The sequence below is a fragment of the Phoxinus phoxinus genome, assembly GCF_949152265.1.
Source record: "Phoxinus phoxinus genome assembly, chromosome: 3".
NCBI classification, from domain to species: Eukaryota; Metazoa; Chordata; class Actinopteri; order Cypriniformes; family Leuciscidae; genus Phoxinus; species Phoxinus phoxinus.
Genome location: NC_136878.1, coordinates 18,116,978 through 18,137,501, shown reverse-complemented (window position 1 = coordinate 18,137,501; position 20,524 = coordinate 18,116,978). Strand labels below are relative to the sequence as shown.

The 20,524-nt window shown below is 40.8% G+C and overlaps 1 protein-coding gene across 6 annotated transcripts in view; it reads left to right on the top strand.

Annotated features, from left to right (window-relative positions):
* Positions 1 to 20,524, top strand: part of snx19a (sorting nexin 19a) — a 39,038-nt gene that overhangs the window by 13,836 nt on the left and 4,678 nt on the right. For 2 of the 6 annotated variants that reach the window (XM_079607045.1, XM_079607047.1), the window contains exons 1-9: positions 2,905 to 3,111; positions 3,413 to 4,964; positions 5,164 to 5,296; positions 6,204 to 6,304; positions 6,408 to 6,524; positions 6,653 to 6,741; positions 6,836 to 6,929; positions 8,931 to 9,075; positions 9,368 to 9,491. In XM_079607045.1, coding sequence (XP_079463171.1) covers positions 3,432 to 4,964; positions 5,164 to 5,296; positions 6,204 to 6,304; positions 6,408 to 6,524; positions 6,653 to 6,741; positions 6,836 to 6,929; positions 8,931 to 9,075; positions 9,368 to 9,491 — 2,336 coding nt within the window. In that variant the 5' untranslated portion in view covers positions 2,905 to 3,111; positions 3,413 to 3,431. Of the gene's footprint in view, positions 1 to 2,904; positions 3,112 to 3,412; positions 4,965 to 5,163; positions 5,297 to 6,203; positions 6,305 to 6,407; positions 6,525 to 6,652; positions 6,742 to 6,835; positions 6,930 to 8,930; positions 9,076 to 9,367; positions 9,492 to 15,594; positions 15,750 to 20,524 lie in introns of those variants that run through there. The other 4 variants (XM_079607048.1, XM_079607049.1, XR_013796854.1 and 1 more) reach the window with 4 other exon arrangements.

The following is a 20,524-nucleotide window of genomic DNA, read 5'->3' as shown; positions in this document are numbered from 1 at the left end:
TTTCACCGTAGTTTCGACTCTCGCCGTGTGACGGCGAGGGCGTCGAGAGAATTGTAGCGAATAGCCTCTTTTTATAATGTTCAGCACCCACTCTGAAACCCCGGGAAGTTTTTCCCATGCATCCGCACGAGTAACTAGGGGTAGAATTCTGGGCCCTGGTCGCGAAATGGTGGCGACACGAGAGCAACCGTGTGCTGTAACATGGACGCCGTGTTTGCAGTGTTTGAGGCGGGGGGCGCGCTTAATCGAGCGGGCAACCCGCGCACGCTCATTTCTCTCAGTTGAAAGAGAGCGTGCGGGGCGAGCCCCGTAGGGCTCGTTATGTCTGGGGATAAATGTGGGTGCGTGATAGCGGGCACATTTATAGCACCGAGAATACTGTCTGTTAGAACTGACTGGTACAAACGCGCGTGCTGGGGCTGTACGAGCGGGAATCTTGGGTGGAAGTCCGGCCGCAGCGGGACCTGAACACCGTCTTTTTCCTAGGCTTGCTAGGAGGGCGCGGAGGCCTCGGGCTTGATTGCGATCTTCGGCCGAGGCCCACGCGGCGGGGGGTGGCGTCCAGCTGAGCGAGAGCGCGGTCTCTGGTCTCGGGCCTGTCGCTGCTGGGGTGCCGCGGCGGGTGCGGGGCGCTGCTGAGCGCGAGCAGGCGGCTGTTTATGGCGGCCTGTCGCGGAGCTGGAGCGCTTGGGCAGAAAGTGTCTCATGGCCTGTGACGTTTTCTGTACCTCTGCGAATCGGTCCGCGAAATCCTTGACGGACGATCCGAAGAGGCCAGTAGTTGAGACAGGAGCGTCGAAGAACGCAGAGCGTTCTGACTCCGCCATCTCAGAGAGCGTTAGCCACAGGTGCCTCTCTGCTACGGTAGCGGAGGCCTCTCTGCTACCGGGCCTTCCTCGTCCAGCTTGCGGAGAAGGTTAGCCTGGTGGATCTGTAGCACCGCCATGGTGTGCAGCGCCGATGCAGCTTGTCCAGCAGCGGAGTAAACGCGGCCATTCAGAGCTGATGACGTGCGGCAAGCTTTAGACGGTAGCGCTCCCTTAGCCCGCCGTCCAGCAGAGGGTGGGCAAAGGTGAGTAGCTACAGCCTCTTCCACCGGAGGAAGAGAGTGGTATCCTCTGTCTCGAGCACCGTCCACAACGGAGAATGCTGTTGAGGCAGAGGTGCGCACTCTGGCCAAAAACGGGGCTTTCCAGGACTTCGCCACTTCTTCGTGAAGCTCAGGAAGGAAGGGGGCGAGTCTAGAGGGCGGCGAAGCGCGGTCTCCGGGCAGAAAACAGCCGTCCAGCCAGTTGAGTGCAGGCTCTTCGGGCGTCGACCAATCGAGGCCGAGGCTCGCAACGGCCTGCGCGAGCAGACGCATCAGCTCTGCCTCGATGCTGGCTTTTCCTCCTCGACGCTCATGAGCGGCGGGGGCGGGGAGGTCCGCAGAGCTCGCCCATCCCTCGCTTCCCGAAGCGAGGAGAGAACAGCAGTCGTCTCCCACAGACGCGGCTTCATCTTCATCGCCCATGATGGACTCGGCGGCAGACAGCGGCCGTTGTCCGTCGGTGAGCGAATCCAGCGAAGCAGGCGGAGAAGCTTGCGGCGGCGGCGGCGAGCTCCTCGTGGTGGTGGGAGGTTCCGGGATCCGCTGAGCGCGGCGCTTTTTACGGCGCGGCACTGCAGCGGGCGGAGGTGCAGCTTCAGCGAACGACGCCAGGCGAGTCCGCAGAGTCACCATGGGCATCATGTCGCAGTGATGGCAGCCGCCATCAGCAAGCGCGATGGCTGCATGATCCTCACCCATACAGGAAACACACAGCACGTGGTGGTCCCCGTCACTGATTGGGGCTCTACACGAGCCGCAGGAGATGCGAGGCATCTTTAAAAAGACGCTCGTGCTCTTTTGTGAGTGAAAAAATGTGTGACGCGACGGCGAACACACACACAAAACACACACAGTTTAAAGGATATCGATTCCACGCCGGATAGCGTTGCAGGGAACGGCAGCTAAAGGCGGCGAGATGTTGACCAGCGGCTTCAGAGAGAGGCGTGTCCTGCAGAGGTGCTCTTCGACGGCTGTGGCGGCTTCTATCCAGATCCAGCGATCCGGGAGCTTCGCTGATGAAAAGAAAAACTCACCAGAGGGCGCGAAGCGTCCTCATTGGGTCAAGCGTCACTGGGGGCCTCGCATAGGCTGCTGCTTTTCCCGCAGAACAGCCAATAGGCGCGCAAGCTGTCCCGCCTAAGGCTGTATGCTGCTGAAAGCGTTTTACATTAATAACAAAATTAAGGATACATTTTTAGGCTTCAATATCTCGAGAAAGAACCTTTCCCGTAGCGTCTTCGACGCAGTACGAGAGAACTCTCGTAAGAGAACCGAGGTTACATTAGGTAACCGAGTACGTTTTCACGCGTTTTCACGCGGGTAGTCGATAACGAAGTGATATGTTATAAATGTTTTATTTTCAACAATACAGAAGTAAAAACAAATAGCTGCTGTCATTAACAGACTATTATCCCCAACTGAACTGACTGGATTCTGTTCACTCAAAGTCACTAGACCTTATTGGTTCAGTTCAACTAGCTAATTTAAATAACGGTCGCGTTATAAAAATAATAACACATGAAGTGTGTAAGCACCTCAGTCTACTCATATTGTGTTAAATAATTTGAGTAAATTCCCAAGTTGTGTTAATTTTAAACTACACATAGATATGTGTAAAATATTTTTTTTAAATAGTTTTTTAAACTAAAAACACATTTTTAGTATATTGACACAAAATGTGTAAATTAGGAAAATTTTAATTAAAGTATTTTTGTTGTTGAACTTCACAGCTGCTGCAGTAAGAGGGGGCCGTTCAGTCGGGTTTTAATGACTGAAGTCTAATCTGAGGTGGACAGTTTGTTAGATGTTAATCCAATTACAGTGAAGTAGATTAGACCGACTGCAAACGTCGATAGCAACGACATGCAAGGCAAACACCATTTGAATGATAATATTGTTATACTGACCATCTCATAGACAGCTTTTGGGCACAGCTACATGACGATAAACAATGTGGTCACGGATATAGTTTAATGGTCAGGAACTGTGACCTGCTCAGTCTGCACAGTCTCTCTGAAACGGTAAGTTTTCTCCAAATGTTATCATTAGGTTGGTGAGTTTATCTGCTTTAACAGGTATGGTAGGTAGTTAATGGCAAAACAAGGAACTTTTTATTTTTATTTTATTTTAAGAAAAACGGGTCACGTTTATCTGGCCACATAAATCTTTGCCTGAAAAAGAACAATCTTGCCAATCAATCGTCTTGTTGAGATGTTACATTTTTCATTTCTATTTTTTTTTGTATCAGTTAATATACATTTTTATTTCATTATTATTATAATTTATTTATTTGACAGTCTGTCTATCCCTTTCCAATTTAAGAGCTCTGACTTGTGACAAAATGCCTGGTAATCTAAACCAATGGAGTCTCTCTGAGTTACTGGGACAGAGGAGCATTCTTGGAGTTGTACTTCTGATTACATGGTTAGTTCTGTTCCATCTTCTTGTGAATGTGTGGCTGCTGTGCATCTTCACCAGTCTGTTGGTAGTGCTGGCTGGATGGCTGGGATCTCGTGTCGCTTTGGATGCCAACAGCCTCCTTCATTTGGAGCACTTCCTGCCCCTGGGTGAGTCCCCTCAGGTTCACACTGCCTCAGAGAGTGAACAGAGACTGGACTGGGAGATTCAAAGTGCTGTTGACAAGGCTGTGCGGGACTTTGTGTCATCCTGGTACTGCAGTTCTGTTTCTAAAGGAGGGGACGAGTTTGAACAGGAGGTGAGGGACACTATGCTGGAGGCAGCCGCTGAACTGAAGAAGAGGGCGAGGCAGGTGGACAGGAGAGCTCTGGCCCAAAGGGTTCTTGAGCTTTGCGGATGCCATCTGCAGAGCTTCAGCCAAGCCAGGGAACTTCAACGGACACTGCAAGAAGAGTCTAACCAATCGCTTTCAAACTCACAAAAACTATGGAGGTTGTACAGTAGAGCTGATTTGCCTCACCCTGCCCTGACTGGACCAGCTAACCAGCTCTGCTACTCCAGAGCGCTTGTAGATTTCCTCATGCACGTCCTTATTCCCAAATCTCACTTGGAAACAAGAACAGGCTGCTACATGGTGGGAGAGCTCATCACATGCAATGTTCTTTTGCCCCTTGTGGCAAGAATATCCAGTCCAGATTGGTTAAACCAGACCATTGTAGATGTGTTCACTCAGTCCACCGACAAAAAAGAAACAAGTCCACAGCAAACACCTGCAGCAGACCTGGACGATTCCCAAAGAAGCTTGTGGGATTATGACTCCCCGGTTACTTTCGACTGTCCCGAAACCTCCAGCATGCAGACAGCTTGGTCTGTATCCACAGCCCCCCTCCGTGATTCCTCTGAAACAAGTTTCCAGAGTCAGTGGTCCTCAGATGAAAATGTACATAGAAGAAGTTCTGGCATACTTTTTCCAGAAAGAATGGTCCAAAATACAGCTGAACTTCTTAGATCTCCGTACCGCACTAGCCGTCTCTATAGACACACAGACTATGACCTGGAATCACCCTCTTCGGATGAGAGGAAGATATCTAGTGAGTCTTTGAAACGAACAGACTCCGATGCTGAGGACTTCTGTGACTGCATCTCTCCTTCAGACTTTTGTGGGCTGGTTTGTCTGGAGGAAGACACATTGGGTATTTTGGGGAAGTGTTTCAGGCAAAACATTTCAGAGCCTCCTTCATCCCTGGAGAGTACAGTGGAAGATTCTCTTGTCCGACCACTGACTAACACATCAAACTCCATCCCCAGAAGCCTTGGCCTGGACTCATTAGTTTTTGAAAACTTGGGGAATCTAGAGGGACCGGTATCTATTCAGAACTTGCAAATCGTTGGGACCATCACAGCCAAAGAGCAAAGAAGCAACAGCACTCATCCTTATACTCTTTACACTGTAAAGGTGAGATTCTCATACAGTACAAGCATGAAAGATGTCATGTTAAATACAGACATACTTTTTTTTTTTTTTTGTTAAATTTGGTTTGTATCCGTTTGGTTTGAATCCGTTGGAATAATGGATTTCATGAAAAGCAATGTTTTTAGGCTGCATTCCCCTTTTTACTAATTCAGTATTGATTCATTGTGTCTTGTGTTTGTAGTTTGAAACTTCTTCAGATTCAGATAGCTCTGATCAGCCTGTCATGTATCATGTGGTGAACCGGCGATACACTGAGTTCCTCAATCTGCAGAGCCGTTTGGAGGAAAGGCCAGATCTCAAGAAAGTGATCAAAAGTAAGACATTTTAAATGTATTCGATTCACATATTAAAAATTAACATAATTACGTAAGACTTTATAGTCCTAATTAGTAAAGTTGCATAGTAAAAAGTAATATACATAATAAATAATATTCTGTTCAAAAGTTTGGGGTCAGTAAGATAACCCCCCCCCCCCCCCCCCCCCCCCCCCCAGAAATTAATACTTTTATTTAGCAAGGATGCATTACATTGATCAAAAGTGACAGTGAAGACCTTTACAGTACATTGTTAAAAAAAAATCTATTTCAAATGCTTTAAAAACAAAAACCTTTCTATTTATTAAATAATCCTGACAAAATGTTTCCACAAATATTAAGCAGCACAACTGCATTCAACATTGTTGCATTATTTTTTGAGCAATAAAAAATCAGCTAATTAGAATTAGATTTCTGAAGGATCATGTGACACTGAAGACTGGAGTAATTGCAGCTGTAAATTCAGCTTTGCCATCACAGGAATAAATTACATTTGAAATATATTCAAATAGAAAAGTTGTTTTAAATTGTGATAATATTTCACAATATTGCGGATTTTACTGTATTTCTGATCACATAAATGCACCTTGGTGAGTATAAAAGACTTCCTTCAAAAACATAAAATAAATTTTGCACATAGTGTACATTGGTAGAAATTGTTGCTAAAGGTAAAATAATACCTAAAAGTATTTTTTTCCCCCCTTTAGCTTGTCACCGGGGCAGTACCCTGAAGTTTCAAACCTTGTTTGTTTTAGACTTATAAATCTGGTTAATGTAAACATTTTAATATCTATATATGGTGTTCTAAGATGTAACTATGACTATAAATATTCCTAACTAAAGATGTCATGTTGGCAGTTCGGTGCATCATCTCGACTCCATATTAAAATATGTGCTCACATTTAAGATGTCAAAGGTCCAAAGAAACTTTTCCCAGACCTTCCCTTCAGCAACCTGGACACAGAAAAAGTGGAAGCCAGGAGAAGCCAACTGGAATCATTCCTCAGGGTAAGAGATTTCCCTTCACTTATAAAATGTTTAGAGCAAATTAAATGTGACTTTTATGCAAAACCCTGGACTTAGACTCTCACATCTTTTTCCACTCCTGTAGAAACTGTGCACCATCCCAGAGACAGCTAACAGTGAGGAGGTGCGAGAGTTCCTTGCCCTCAACACTGATGCCACAGCAGCTTTCCAGAAAAAGCCGTCGAGTTCACGCATAGACAAGGTCACTCTGTCCTGAAACAAGATATACTTTTGATTCCTTTTAATCTTTCTTTTTTAACTTTTATTGTGACATTGCTGTTTGATTTTGCCTGTCTGTCTGTATGTACGATATATTTTTCTTATAAACAGATGGTTGAGAACATAGTGGACACCCTGAAGACGGCGTTTCCACGGTCAGAGCCTCAGAGCCCCACAGAGGATGGAGACCCACAAAGAAAGTGAGAATATATGAAACTTGGATAACATATGTCAAGCATGCAAATTAATAATTCTCTTGTTTTTAATTCCACAAACTGTCCTTTCATATTTCAGGCCTCGTCTGAGATTCTCCAGTAAAATAGCTCCTACTCTTAATGTCCCAAGCCTGCAGCCTAAAGTGACATACTCTTTCAGTGAACGCTGCTCAGTGAGTTCTTCATATCATTTTACTTACTGCAATGTTTTTCAACCTTTTTTGTCTTTTTTGTACCCATCAGTAAGGCTCAGTACTCCTTAAAGGACAAGTTCGGTATTTTACACTTAAAGCCCTGTTTTCAGATAATTTCTGATGAAATAGAACGGTTAAGATTGAAATTTGGACACATGCTGCTGGCCCGAGAATTTTCTGTTTCTGTGGTAGCACCCCCCCCCCCACACACACACACCCCGATCGGAAAACAGGGCTTTAAGTGTAAAATACAGAACTTGTCCTTTAAAGGGATAGTTCATTCACTTTAAAATTAAAATTCTGTCATCATTTACTCACCCTCAAGTTGTTTCAAACCTGTATTAATTTATTTCTTCTGCTGAACACAAAGAAAGATATTTTGAAGAATGTCAGTAACCAAACAGTAGTCTGTACCCATTGACTTCCATAGTAGGAAAAAAAAATACTATGGAAGTCAATGGGTACAGACTACTGTTTGGTTACTGACATTCTTCAAAATATCTTTCTTTGTGTTCAGCAGAAGAAATAAATTAATACAGGTTTGAAACAACTTGAGGGTGAGTAAATGATGACAGAATTTTAATTTTAAAGTGAACTATCCCTTTAAGGCTGGGATACACTACACAACTTTTTAAAGCTGAACAGATTTTAAAACACTAGACCTGCCGACATTGTAAATGGTTACAAAAGAAAATTTGGGCATCATACAATATGACTGATGATCACACACTTTAATACTTGTTTAGGCCGTTCTGAACACAACAAGAAACCTACACCCCGTTGCTAGGAGAAGCATGACAAATAATAAACAATACAGGTCTCACAATAATACGCAGGTTTTATATCTTCCGACTGTATGGATTCATAGTCCAAAGCTAAAAACAGTCTGTGCCCATCTACCCAATTTTCTGTGAAATCTGCAGTCTGGCGCACACTTTCAGCAACTACAATGCAAATTGGGCCAAAATTCTTGGAAAAGTCATGTTGTGTATTTCAGCCTTTAATCTACATCAACCCTTAAATTTGTTCCTTAATTTCCTGAATTTCCTTAAATAGGAAATTAATGTTTTATGGCATTCACTAAAAAAGAAAATCATGATATTAGTTGTAATTAATTATAACCACCCTTCATTATTTGACAGCAGTAAAATATTATTATTATTATTATTATTCTTTTTTTCAGTTTGTTTAATAGGTTTAGCAAAGCAAAATCATTGTGAAGTACTCATGAAACCTGATTAGGTACTCCTAACAGTTGGCTCTTATTGGATTTTCTGTGGGTTAGTGATGGCTTTTTTCAGAGTCAGAGTAGCTTTATTATCATTTCAGCTCTATACAGCCTGTACACAGTGAAACGAAACCGTGTTCTTCCAGGACCATGGTGCTACACAAGACAAAAACCGACATGGAACAGGGGACAATAGTGGGGAGTTTTTGAATGAGCAAATACGCAAAGTTTGCAAGTTTATGTTCAGAGATTGATTAAGTACCGTAAATGTGGATGGGTGTGTGGGAGTGTAGTTGTCAGGCCAGTCACATGGAGTTGAGGAGTCTAATGGCTGTGGGAAGAAACTGTCACGCAATCTTACCGTGAGGGCCTTAATGCTTCTGTACCTTCTGCCAGACAGTAGGAGGGTGAAGAGTTGGTGTAAAAGGTGTGAGGGGTCGTTTGCAATACAGATAGCTTTGCTCATACAGCGTGTGGTGTAAATGTTTGTGATGGAGGGAAGAGAGACCCCGATGATCTTCTCAGCAGTCCTCAAAATCTGCTGCAGGTTCTTCTCTGTAAAATGTGTTGAGGATGGGGGGTAAGAGATAGGCTTTCTTCAGCTTTTGTAGAAAGTAGAGAGGCTGCTGGGCTTTCTTCTCTATGGAACTGGTGTTGAGAGGCTAGGTGCAGGTTCTCCGCCTCTTGACGATCTCCACGGAGGAGCTGCCGATGCGGAGAGTTCTTGTTACGTGCTTCATCCCTTTCTGTAGGTTCTTCGAGGTTTCTCGCTGTCAGATCTGGAGGGGTTTGCGGAGGAACAGGAAAAGCTGGTGGATGATGGTGTCAGGAGTCATTTTGCTGGAGGAAGACGCATGAGAGAGCAGAGACCTGTAGAAAAGAGAGGAAGAGGAGCAGGTAAATCAACTTCAAAAGTAGAGCTTGAAAACTATTTTTCTATTTTATTCTCATGCACATTGGAATTTGTGTAGGATAAGGTGAAAATTAACTTTAATTTAAAAGATAACCGTGAGGAATGTTGTACACCCTATCAAACAGGAGATGGCAGTATATTGTTGATGAATGAGAGCTGATTGAGAGCAAATTGTAGTTTTAATTATTTTATGTGAGATCAAAACATTTATCTGATACAATATAAAATCTAACCCTAACTTTACACTGCTAAATTTTGATGTTTGTGATGACGCAGACACTGCCCTGGCAGATATTGCTCTGAATATCTTGTGTTTGCTGATGAAGGACCAGTGGAGCTGGCTGTGTACAGAAAACATCCAGAAAACCATTAGACTGCTCTTTGGCACTTTTATTGAAAGGTGAGTACAGGTTTGATAACTCTGAACTTGTATTTGAATTCGGGAAAGGTTCGCGAGCCTACAGTTCTGAATATATGTATAATGCTGATTTTCGTTGGTGTGTCTTTTATAATCTACCCTGTGTGTTTGTAAACACAATGATTAAACCTCTAATTATCCAGTAATCACTTTGCTGGCCATGATGTTCATTGTTACCCTTGAGTAATATGTGCATTTGTTCATTAAAGCACATTAGAGTTTGTTATTGACCCAAAGCAAAATCATTAGTTATTAGTTATTAACCTGAGGTTATTGTAGTATTCCATCATGCTGGCTTTGGAGACAAGTCTGTTTAAAGCAACAATGTGGTCACTTGGTATGATATTCTATATAATGCCTTTTCTAGCTGATTTTTTTTCACAAGACCCTGACTTAACTGATATATGAGAAAAAAACCCACTCAAGAACAGCAGGGTCGTGTTCAAAGTATGTTTGAAATCACGCAACGTATTTTTTGGGGGGCAGGGCTGATCATTAATGATTGTCCATTCATTCCTTTGCATAAGTCCTCATCAGACTTTAAGTGGGAAAAAAATTCTTAGAAGCATGGAAAGCAGAGCTTCTCGTGCATGTGCTGCGCTCCACCCAATTAGAAGTAATATAGGGGCGAAGCGCAGGAAGGTGATTGGACGCAGCAGGGCTGGCTGATAACTGGCCAGCGAGCTATTCAACAGGATTGCATCTGGTTCAAGAGCCTTGCGTCATTTGTGTGGGCCAGACATATGTAAGCTGTCATAAGCAGTTAAAGAAGTGATGGCGAAAAAAACCCAGCACATTGTGAAAAGACCACACAGGCCACTGTGTCTGGTTTGCCATATGGTCCCAAGATTAATGAGTCCTTTAGTTTAATGATCGTTATTTATTGTAGATAAGGCAACAATCTCAGCAGGGTAACAGATTATTATCTGGTCTACACATGCTTAACAAAGTACACAAATGGTTCTATGATATGTTTGATAAATGGGAGGTGACTTTAAAACCTTTTGCACTCAATGGCCCAGCGAGAATAGACGAGTAAATCGCCTGAGACTAACTGCCAGCTGGGAATCTGCATTATATGATCCCCTGTTGAACTTGATAGCTTTTCTTATTCCAAAAAGAAGAATCATAACAATGCATATGAGTGAGTGTTCACACTTCCTGTGAGCTTATGTTTTCCTCGCGAGGATTACAGCATTTTTACAGAATGTGCTGTCACTCACTTCCCCAGAGTACATTACTCCTCACGCCAGCACTAATATTTGTTGCACGCACAGTGAATTATCCTTCATCAGTGCTTTCTGACCTTAAGCTACATTGGATCAAAATGTTTTGTTTGTTTCTCTTCGTGTAGCCAGAGAAAGGATGTTTATTGGATTAACAAGTATAAAAGCATAATAAAGTTGTTATTGCTGAATATTTTTTATTTTGTGTGTAAAAATATTTTGTAATATTTGTTATTTTTTTCTGTTTAATGATACTATGAATGCCTACACATTAGAGTCAGTCAGTACATTTACAACAAACCGTTGATGATAACTATCAAAAATGAGTAAATTATAAAAATCTCACAATTGCTGAAACCCACATTAACATTATATTGTGAAATTGTTTATTAATTTTTTTCTTTATTTAATAAAACAAGACATTTATTTAATAAAACAACACAGTTTAGGCCATTTGTATGACTTTACATGGTTTGTAAAAGATTATTAAGCATAATTGATGCAAAACTGTGCATATACAGACTGTGCTGATGCAAGTGTTTTTTGCTAGTTTCAGCCCGACGCAGTTATCATTTTCATGTCCTGCGCCATGTTGTTTAAATAGCAAATGTCCAGACGCATTGTTGGCACGTTGCTATTTTGAGGCAACTGAAATAGACTGCTCCTTAACCAACTGAAACCTGGTCTAAAGTCAATGGCGCAATATTTTTATAAGAGCGTGTTAATAATATGTGCCTATAGGCGGGTCCACACGCGCATACACTTTGTCCCGTAGATGGTCTGCTCGCGCGCCTTAACTAGGGTGACCATATTTTAGTTTTCAGAAAAGGTTTGGGAGGCGTGGTTGAGGGGTGGGGGCGTGGTTTGGGGCTGAATGCATCAAAAAATACTTGACAAATCTGCATTCACAACCTTGACACTATGTAATTGTACTTTAATACATAAAGTAATACATCCTTTCCATTCGACGTTTGGCCCGCAACAATAGAATAATATATTTTTTTTAATTAACACCTTTTACATGACACTATTTCTTTTCATGGCCATAGGTTAAAATAAAATTAAAAATCTACTAACGTTACACTATTTCAGTAAAATCATTCATCTGTGAATTTACATTTGGGCTTTTTTTTTTACGCTGTTAGCTACTTGCATCTTATCTCGCACTTGACCGTAAACTGAAGTGTCCATCGAGTCACGTTGTTAAAATTCTGTGAACATAAAGTCCGCCTACTTTGATTTGATTGGTCATTTCAAATATTCTGACATTGACGAGCAGTGACAGACCAATGAGGCTGAGATGAACACACACACACACACATGTTGGTGCAACTACATTATGAGGACTCTCCGTAGGCATAATGGTTTTTATACTGTACAAACTGTATATTCTATCCCCTTACACTGCCATCCCTAAACCTACCCATCACAGGAAACATTCTGCATTTTTACATTTTTAATAAAACATTTGTTTTTTATGTTTTATTAAGTTATTTGAATTACGAGGACTCATGAAATGTCCTCATAAACCACGTTTAAGTTGTAATACCAGTGTAATACACGTCATTATACAAATTTGTGTCCTCATAAATCACATAAACAAGCACACACGCACACACACACACACACACACACACACACACACACACACACACACACACACACACACACACACACACACACACAGTTGTTTTCTGACGTGCTCTCTGCTTGGAGTCGCTGCGGATTGCGCTGATTATATGACTGGGCGAAGCCGGTTTCATTTGATGTGTGCTAAGGCAAGCGCCAGTCAATTTAAAGTACACGCTTAATGGTCCCATGAAAAACAGTGAAAACCAGACATTTTCATGAATATATAAATCTCCTCGGATGCCCCGAACAGTACATAAAAAGTGGACATGTCCGGGCAAAAGAGGACGTTTGGTCACCCTAGCTTTAACCTAGCACACGGACCATTTTTCCCGTCGTTAATCTAGCAAAAGTGGATTCGGACACGCCCTAAGCCGTGCGCTTTAGACCATGCACTTGGATCGTTAAAATAGAGCCCACTCTGTTACTCATATATTAATAAATACTATGGCCATAAGCAAACATTATTCCTGTTTTGTTGAAACTTGCCCACTGGCAAGCATAAACATGTACTAGATGGATGTCTTTGACCATTGCTTTGCATTTGCTTTTTCAGCGACTTGCGTTTTAGTGAGGAGTTTTCAAAAATGACGTGTTAGTTCAACTTTTAAAGATGCATCTCTCGGGACCTTGCTTGTTTTTCCATTCCATTGCACTGCATCTTGCGTTTTCAAAAGCAAAAAATTATTCTGTGTAAATGGCCTCTTTGTTCATTCAGTTCACTGCAGTTCGCTAAATGCTAATCTAATCAGTGCTTTTCATAATAGGGAGACATACTAGTACAGGGATGGGCAAATCTGGCCCTCGAGAACTACTTTTCCTTAAAAGTTTAGCTCTAACCCTGATCAAGCTCCTTACCCTAACCTTTTTTAGGGTTGGCACTCTGCAGCAAAGTGGATCTTGGGGGCCAGAGTTGCCCACCCCTGGATTAGTAGACTGACTGCATCGTTACATGAGAGACTGTCACGAAACGTTATTACATTCTCTTTGAATTTCAGAAAGGACAAACATGGCCAGAGAAAAGTTGCTCACATTTTTCAAAAATAATTTTTGATATACATGATTACTGACGATGATTTAGAAATGATGCTACAGGATTCATACTGAAATGCCGGTTGATGTCAGAGAAACAGAAACAGAGAAAACACTAAGAACATAATTAATTTTAATTTTAGCTGCAGATTAGCTAACCATTTCTTGGTTTACATTTGTAAACGATATATGCTCAGATTTCAGTGCTTCATTAAAAAAGTAGGCCATGTGTCTGCAATTCTCCTTCATAACGCAGAAGGCCTTGTCTGGTCACTTTGAGCATGTGTTTCTCGCATTGCCGTATTTAGGTTTGGGATAAAGTTAGGATTTTGGCCTCGCCCTCACTAAAAGCGATACACACAAGCCAAACTTGTTTTTCTGGAAGGTTATATTAGGATGGGCCTTATGTCTGTTAAATGATGCGACAGTTAATGCTGCCCTTGTTTGTATGACATCACCAGAACAGGACAGGTGTTAATTAGTGTGGCTAAAATCAGCACCTTATGTCAGCTGAATCTAAAGCTATTTTCTACGCATGACATCGTCTTCACTATATTCCATGTGCAATTACTCCGGCATGTTTTTTCCAACCAAGTTGGGGAGTTTATGTGGTTTGGGGTCAGCACAATAATTGATGCTAAGTTTAATTACTGCAGTTTTAAAGGAATATTTCCTGTAAAAGAGGTGCACAGAATGTTCTGGTGGATTTGGGGAGAGGGGTAGTTTAGATGCTGGATTTTAGATGAATGAAGTGTTGATGCAGAGTTTAGGTTATTTGCTCAGATTGATTGACTGGTTATTGTGTACTTACAGTACTTGGGTCAATCATTGTTCAATCAAGATCTCCTAGTTTCTTTAGTTTTATGATGCAACCTGTGCATTTTCAAACTGTGCTTCATTTCATGCACACATTAATGTACTGACAATATTTGATTGTAAATGTATGCAGTGTCCTGAATTTGTGTGTTGTAATGCAGTTCGTTGTTGTGGGAACGGGCGAACATTCAAAGATTTTTAATTAAATAAATAAACAAATACATAAACGGGAGATGGGAGCCCCTCACAGTTGATTTGCCGCCACACATAATAAAACAAAACAGCAAATAAAATAGTCCAGGCCTGGTCCTCTCTCGTCCTTCACGATTGTTGCTCCTCCTTTCCTTTTATGCTTCCGCTCCTCCGTGAGAGATACGGCTCCTCGCGCCATTCTCCCACGGCCCTCGGCCTCGTCCTGCTCCCCAAATGTATTCCAAAAAATTAAAACAATTCCACAGTACGGAGCCCCTAAAGGGACATGCTGGTGGAAAAAATATGTGATAAGAGGAAAAATAAGTCAATGCTTTTTGCAATTTGTGTTCTCTCGCAAATGTTTTGCTTTCCCCGAGAAACTTTGCGTTGGCTCGGGAAACCTTTGCGCTTGCTTGCAAAGCCTTTGCGTTCCCCTGAGAAACTTTGCGTTGGCTCGCGAAACCTTTGCGTTTTCTTGCAAAACCTTTGCGTTCCCCCGATTAAAAACTTGCGAATCTTTGCGTTTCCCCGAGAAACTTTGCGTTGGCTCGCAAAACCTTTACGTTCCCTCGAGAAACTTTGCATTCGCTCGCAAATGTTTTGAGTTCCACAAAAAACTTTCCGTTTGCTCGCAAAATCTTAGCGTTCCCCCAGGAAACTTTGTGTTTCCTCGCAAAACCTTTGTGTTCCCCCGATTAAAAACTTGCAAACCTTTGAGTTTCCCCGAGAAACTTTGCGTTTGCTCGCAAATGTTTTGCGTTCCCCGAGAAACTTTGTGTTGGCTCACAGAACCTTTGTTTTTACTCGCAAAACCTTTGCGTTCCCCGAGAAATTTGCGTTCGCTCGCAAAACCTTTGCGTTCCCCCGAGTAACTTTGCGTTCAATCGGAAAAAGTTTTCCTTTTAAACTCTTTGTGAGCGAATGAAAGTTTCTCGGTGGAACTCAAAAGTTTAAAGCATTAATATATAATATTTCCTCATTCTCATATTTCTTTTTTTCTTCACCATGTCCCGTTTAGGGGCTCTGTACACAGATCTGCTACAAAGTACACTTTCAGTTTTAGCCCCCATATAAAATTGTCAACAAACGTAATTCATATGAATTTATATTATAAGTATATAAGTTCTTTCTATAAAATTAAAAATGTCTAAATGTATTAGTTATAAAATGTACTTGGTGTCCTTTCTTAGAGTTTTGCTACAGGACACGTGAGGCCATCATGTCTTTAATCACTCCTGACTCCATCTGGTAAACATTTGACTGTCAAGTACAAGCTTCAGCACAGGATGTCGTTGGGACCTGGAGTTCCGGAAATTTCTAATAATATGGAAACAGGCAACACATATTCAAGCCTCACTGACCTTGTCTCTCCATCCTGCCTCCTTAAAAGCCAAGACAGGGTTGGCCAGACATATGGTAAGGCTTGTCATTTTATCTAACAGTCATTTTAGGAGCTTTACCATGAGGGATTATATAAGGGGTAGAAACTAACAGAGAGAGGTCCTCATTGGTCTGGTCTTTATGTTAACATCTTGGCCTTGTAAAATAGCCACAACCTTTTTATATATCCACACTTCAGGCCAGCTCACAGGCGCTTCAGGGCAGTCTGTTCAGCATCACATATATCATGTGAGAAGACCAGTTTCAACATTTGCCAGTAATGTGTTTGTTTAGTTTGGCCAATCGTTTTCAAACTGTTAGCGAGGGTGTCTTATCTGTCTGGTTGCTCACTAAATCACTGGTCCCTAAACAGCTATTTGTTCAAGTGGATAAACTTGCCGCAGGATAATCATGAAAGCTTTCTGTTAGCTGTTCCAGAATTTGGGAGTTTCTGTGGTGCTTAGATGGAGAGGAGTCTGGAAACTTATGGCTCTCTGTGGTTCAAAGCATGTATTGGCATCACTGGGGATGGAATATATACAAACAGGGTTATTATGTAATGGTCTTGGTCCATTTGCTTCCCTCTCTGTGTGCTCAATGTGTGTGGTGTGCATACACTTTTCATGCTTTGAAATATTTATTGTAGAAGAGCAGTTATACACAAAAAAAGCCACTGATCATAGTCTTCACTTGCCTCTACAGTGACTTACAGAGTGAAACTTCTCTCTGGTGATGTATGTAATTTAAATTCCGTCCCTTTCTTACAGTCAATCTCACGTAGCCAATCTGCCATGTCTACATTTTGTTTTTCAGTTGCCTGTTTCACTCAGATTTATGTCACAATGCAGAAGAAAAGATCTGCCTAGCCCAATGGTGATGGCTACAGCTATGATTTGATAATAAACTTATTGTGAGTCTATGTGGAAGATTGTTTATGTCTCAGAAACCAGAATAATTTGATTTTGATTTGATTTGATATCTTACAATTTTGGCTTTATATCTCCCAATGAGATTTGAAATATCAAAAGGAAACTTTTCATCTTATTTAAAACTTTTTCACAAATAACTTTTTGTTTTTTGACTCTGAAGTGGAAATGAGCTTCCATATGCAACCTTCTTGCCAGCCTTGAGGTTTTAACCTGTGCACCACCCCAAAGGGATAAGACTTGTACTTTCAGCTTAAATTCAACATGTTGTGGAGAACACAATGTGCAGTTTAGCAGCCTGCAAACAAATGTCCACACAGGCCATACTTTTGCACTTAAAAACATAAATACCAGTATGTAATGCACACCAGAAAACAAAATGCTCGTCTTTTGTCAGCAGGGTGCTGCTGTCCGAGAATAAAATGTCCCACTGGAAATGCAAACCAAACGTGGGCCGGGAATGTAGTTGCTGTGTACACTGACATTACTATGAAGTCACTGGGTTAGGATGCATTGGGTTTTTTGATTTCGGTCCTGACTAGATCCTGTTTCGTCCAGTTGCTGGATTTGGAGATGCCCATTAAATGTGGTGGCGTAAACACCACAGTGGGTTGTATATTTCTGCATCAGACCTCATGTCACCACAATATCATCTTGGCTGGATACATCTGTGTTCTGGTCTGTGTGAGTGGAAATCCTCTGTTCTGGTTTTCTGTTTTCATGTTGCATCATGCCAATTAATTCAACCTAATTTTGAGAACTATATTGTGTGCATGTCCAGTAGTATAAGTCGTAGATCTAATTGTCTAACTCTATTTGGTGGTTCAAGAGAGCTTGTTTGAAACTGGAATTGAGGCCACTCTAAACAATTTGTTTAAAAAAAATATTGTTCTTCGTTATGCCATGATTTCTTCACTTAATAGTATTAGACCACTGTTGGCTGACCTTTCCAAGCAGACACTTTCCAGATTTGCTGTAAATAATATTGAACAGATGTAGATGCCTTACTGCATGAACTCACTTACACAGTAACCGTAAAATCCCAGGTCAAATTAGCAGCTCCCAGTAGATCCACAGATACCCAAGTAAATGAAGATCATCATGTGGTGTGATGCTTATCATTCTGCAAATAGCATAAATACATGAAACTCAAAGCCTACTCTAAAAAAACTAGATGCTCCTTAGCCTTGTAGTTGTGCATGTTTTTCTATTTTTCTTAGGCTGTGTCAGGAGACATGTCTCAAAATGGCAGAAACAAGGACTTTCATAATGAAGCTGACCATCAGCACATTTCTCCAGGCTTTTTTACCACAAGGGGGCAGCACACACCATTAAGGTCTGTGTCTTCACACAAGTGGCTATGTAATTGATGTCCTAGGTATGACTTCTAAAGTCAGAGTACCTAGATTACTATTTCCTTTTTTCCTAAAATAAGTAATTTACTTAGCTTATAGTTTGCCATTTCAGACTGTTGTCTTTTTTCTTTTTTCCCTTTGGACGTCTGACATTTTGTAAGGTTATCTGAAAAATTGGCTGATTCAGTCTGACACTTAACCAAATGTAAATAGATCAGTGGCTCTGTCAGCTGTTGTTACTGTTCAGTCAATGGAAAAGTCAAAGCACAGCACAGGCTATAAAACAGCAGGCCTTGGAACTGTGTCTCTTCTCTCTTTGTCTGAATGGTGTGATGAGTGTCCAGCATTCACCATCATTCTGACTCATTTACACTATAGCCCTGTGCACACGTTTTCTCGTATTCCAGTATTTTATATGTAAAATGTAAGATTTAGAATGCCTCGATATATACAAATTCATAACTGTTCAAAAGTTTGGGGTTTTTGAAAGACGTCTCGGTAACACTTTACTTGAAGGGGTGTGCATAAGACTGACATGACCCCTTCATAATCATGACATGACACATGTCATGAATTTGAAGGTTTTATGCATGTCATTAAGTGTCATTTGCTCAATTATGACATTTTTAATGCAAATTTAAACATTGTTTGAGATGTCTTTGTTATGACAACTTGACATAAACCAAGACATCATAACCTGTCAGTGTCTTGGTATGACAACTTGACATTACCAAGACAACAAAAATTGTCATAAATATGCCATAAACATGACAGATTATCAAACTTAAGAAACCACTTAGCTTTATGGGTTAACATTACATTAAAATGTCATGTGGTTGGTTTTGACATCGGCTGTCATGAGGCCATTATAACGTTGTCATGAATATTTTTCTTGACCTCAACTACAGTGGTACAAATTTAATTTGTCATTGAAAAAAGTTATAATGGCCTCATGACAGCCAATGTCAAAACCAACCACATGACATTTTAATGTAATGTTAACCCATAAAGCTAAGTGGTTTCTTAAGTTTGATCATTAATCTGCTATGTCATGTTTATGACATACATATTTATGGCAGGTTGTGTTGTCTATGTCATAAACATGACATAGCAGATTAATGATTGGTTTTGACATTGGCTGTCATGAGGCCATTATAACTTTTTTCAATGACAAATTAAATTTGTACCACTGTAGTTGAGGTCAAGAAAAATATTCATGACAACGTTATAATGGCCTCATGACAGCCGATGTCAAAACCAACCACATGACATTTTAATGTTATGTTAACCCATAAAGCTAAGTGGTTTCTTAAGTTTGATAATCTGTCATGTTTATGGCATATTTATGACAATTTTTGTTGTCTTGGTAATGTCAAGTTGTCATACCAAGACACTGACAGGTTATGATGTATTGTTTTATGTCAAGTTGTCATAACAAAGACATCTCAAACAATGTCATATTTGCATTAAAAATTTCTTAATTGAGCTAATGACACTTCATGACAGTTGTCATAAACATGCATAAAACCTCCTTCATATTCATGACATGTGTCATGTCATGATTATGAAGGTGTCATGTCAGTCTTATGCACACCCCTTCAGGTAAAGTGTTACCGAAGTGTCTTATCGTTACCAAGTCTGCATTTATTTGTTTGTCATATTGTGAAATACTACAATTTAAGTTATATATAAATTTTTCCTGTGATGAAAATGTATTCCTTTCATGGCAAAGCTGGATTTTCAGTATCACTGCTGATTCAGTCTTAAGTGTCACATGACATGATCCTTTAGAAATAATTATAATATGCTGATTTGCTGCTCAAGAAATGTTTATTATTATTATCAATGTTGCAAACAGTTGTGCTGCTTATTTTTGTGGAAACGGTTATACATTTTGATGATCCTTTGATGAATAGAAAGTTCAAAAGTACAGAATTTACTTGAAATAGAATTTTGATACATTTAATGGATCCTTGTTGAATAAAAGTATTCTCTTAAAAAACATACTGACCCTTAACCTTTAACCGGTATAGTGTGTATGCTATACGTTTACTTTCTCCATAATCTGTTAGCTCAAAAAATAATTTTAACTTCAGAAGAATTAAGTCAATTTTAGTAAGGACGGTGAAGTGTGTGCAATAGTTTTGAAGCAATTGGTTGGGACAGAGCTTCTCTTTTGAACCTGTGTGTTCCTGTTTTATTTTTTGTCCTTTCTCTCGTTGTCCATTTATTTTATGCTCACACACATACACATACACATGCACACAGAGATTGTTAGATTAAAACCTGTCTGTCAAGGGGGTCAGATGTGATTATTTTTCTATTCATACTTGTACTAGAACATATTGTTGTATAACCCAACACTTTGATGTTTTTTGTGTTATTTGAACTAGTGCCTCGCCATATTTTCTTTTATGTTTTGGCAGAAGACTGTTTCACAAGATTCAAAATCAATAAAG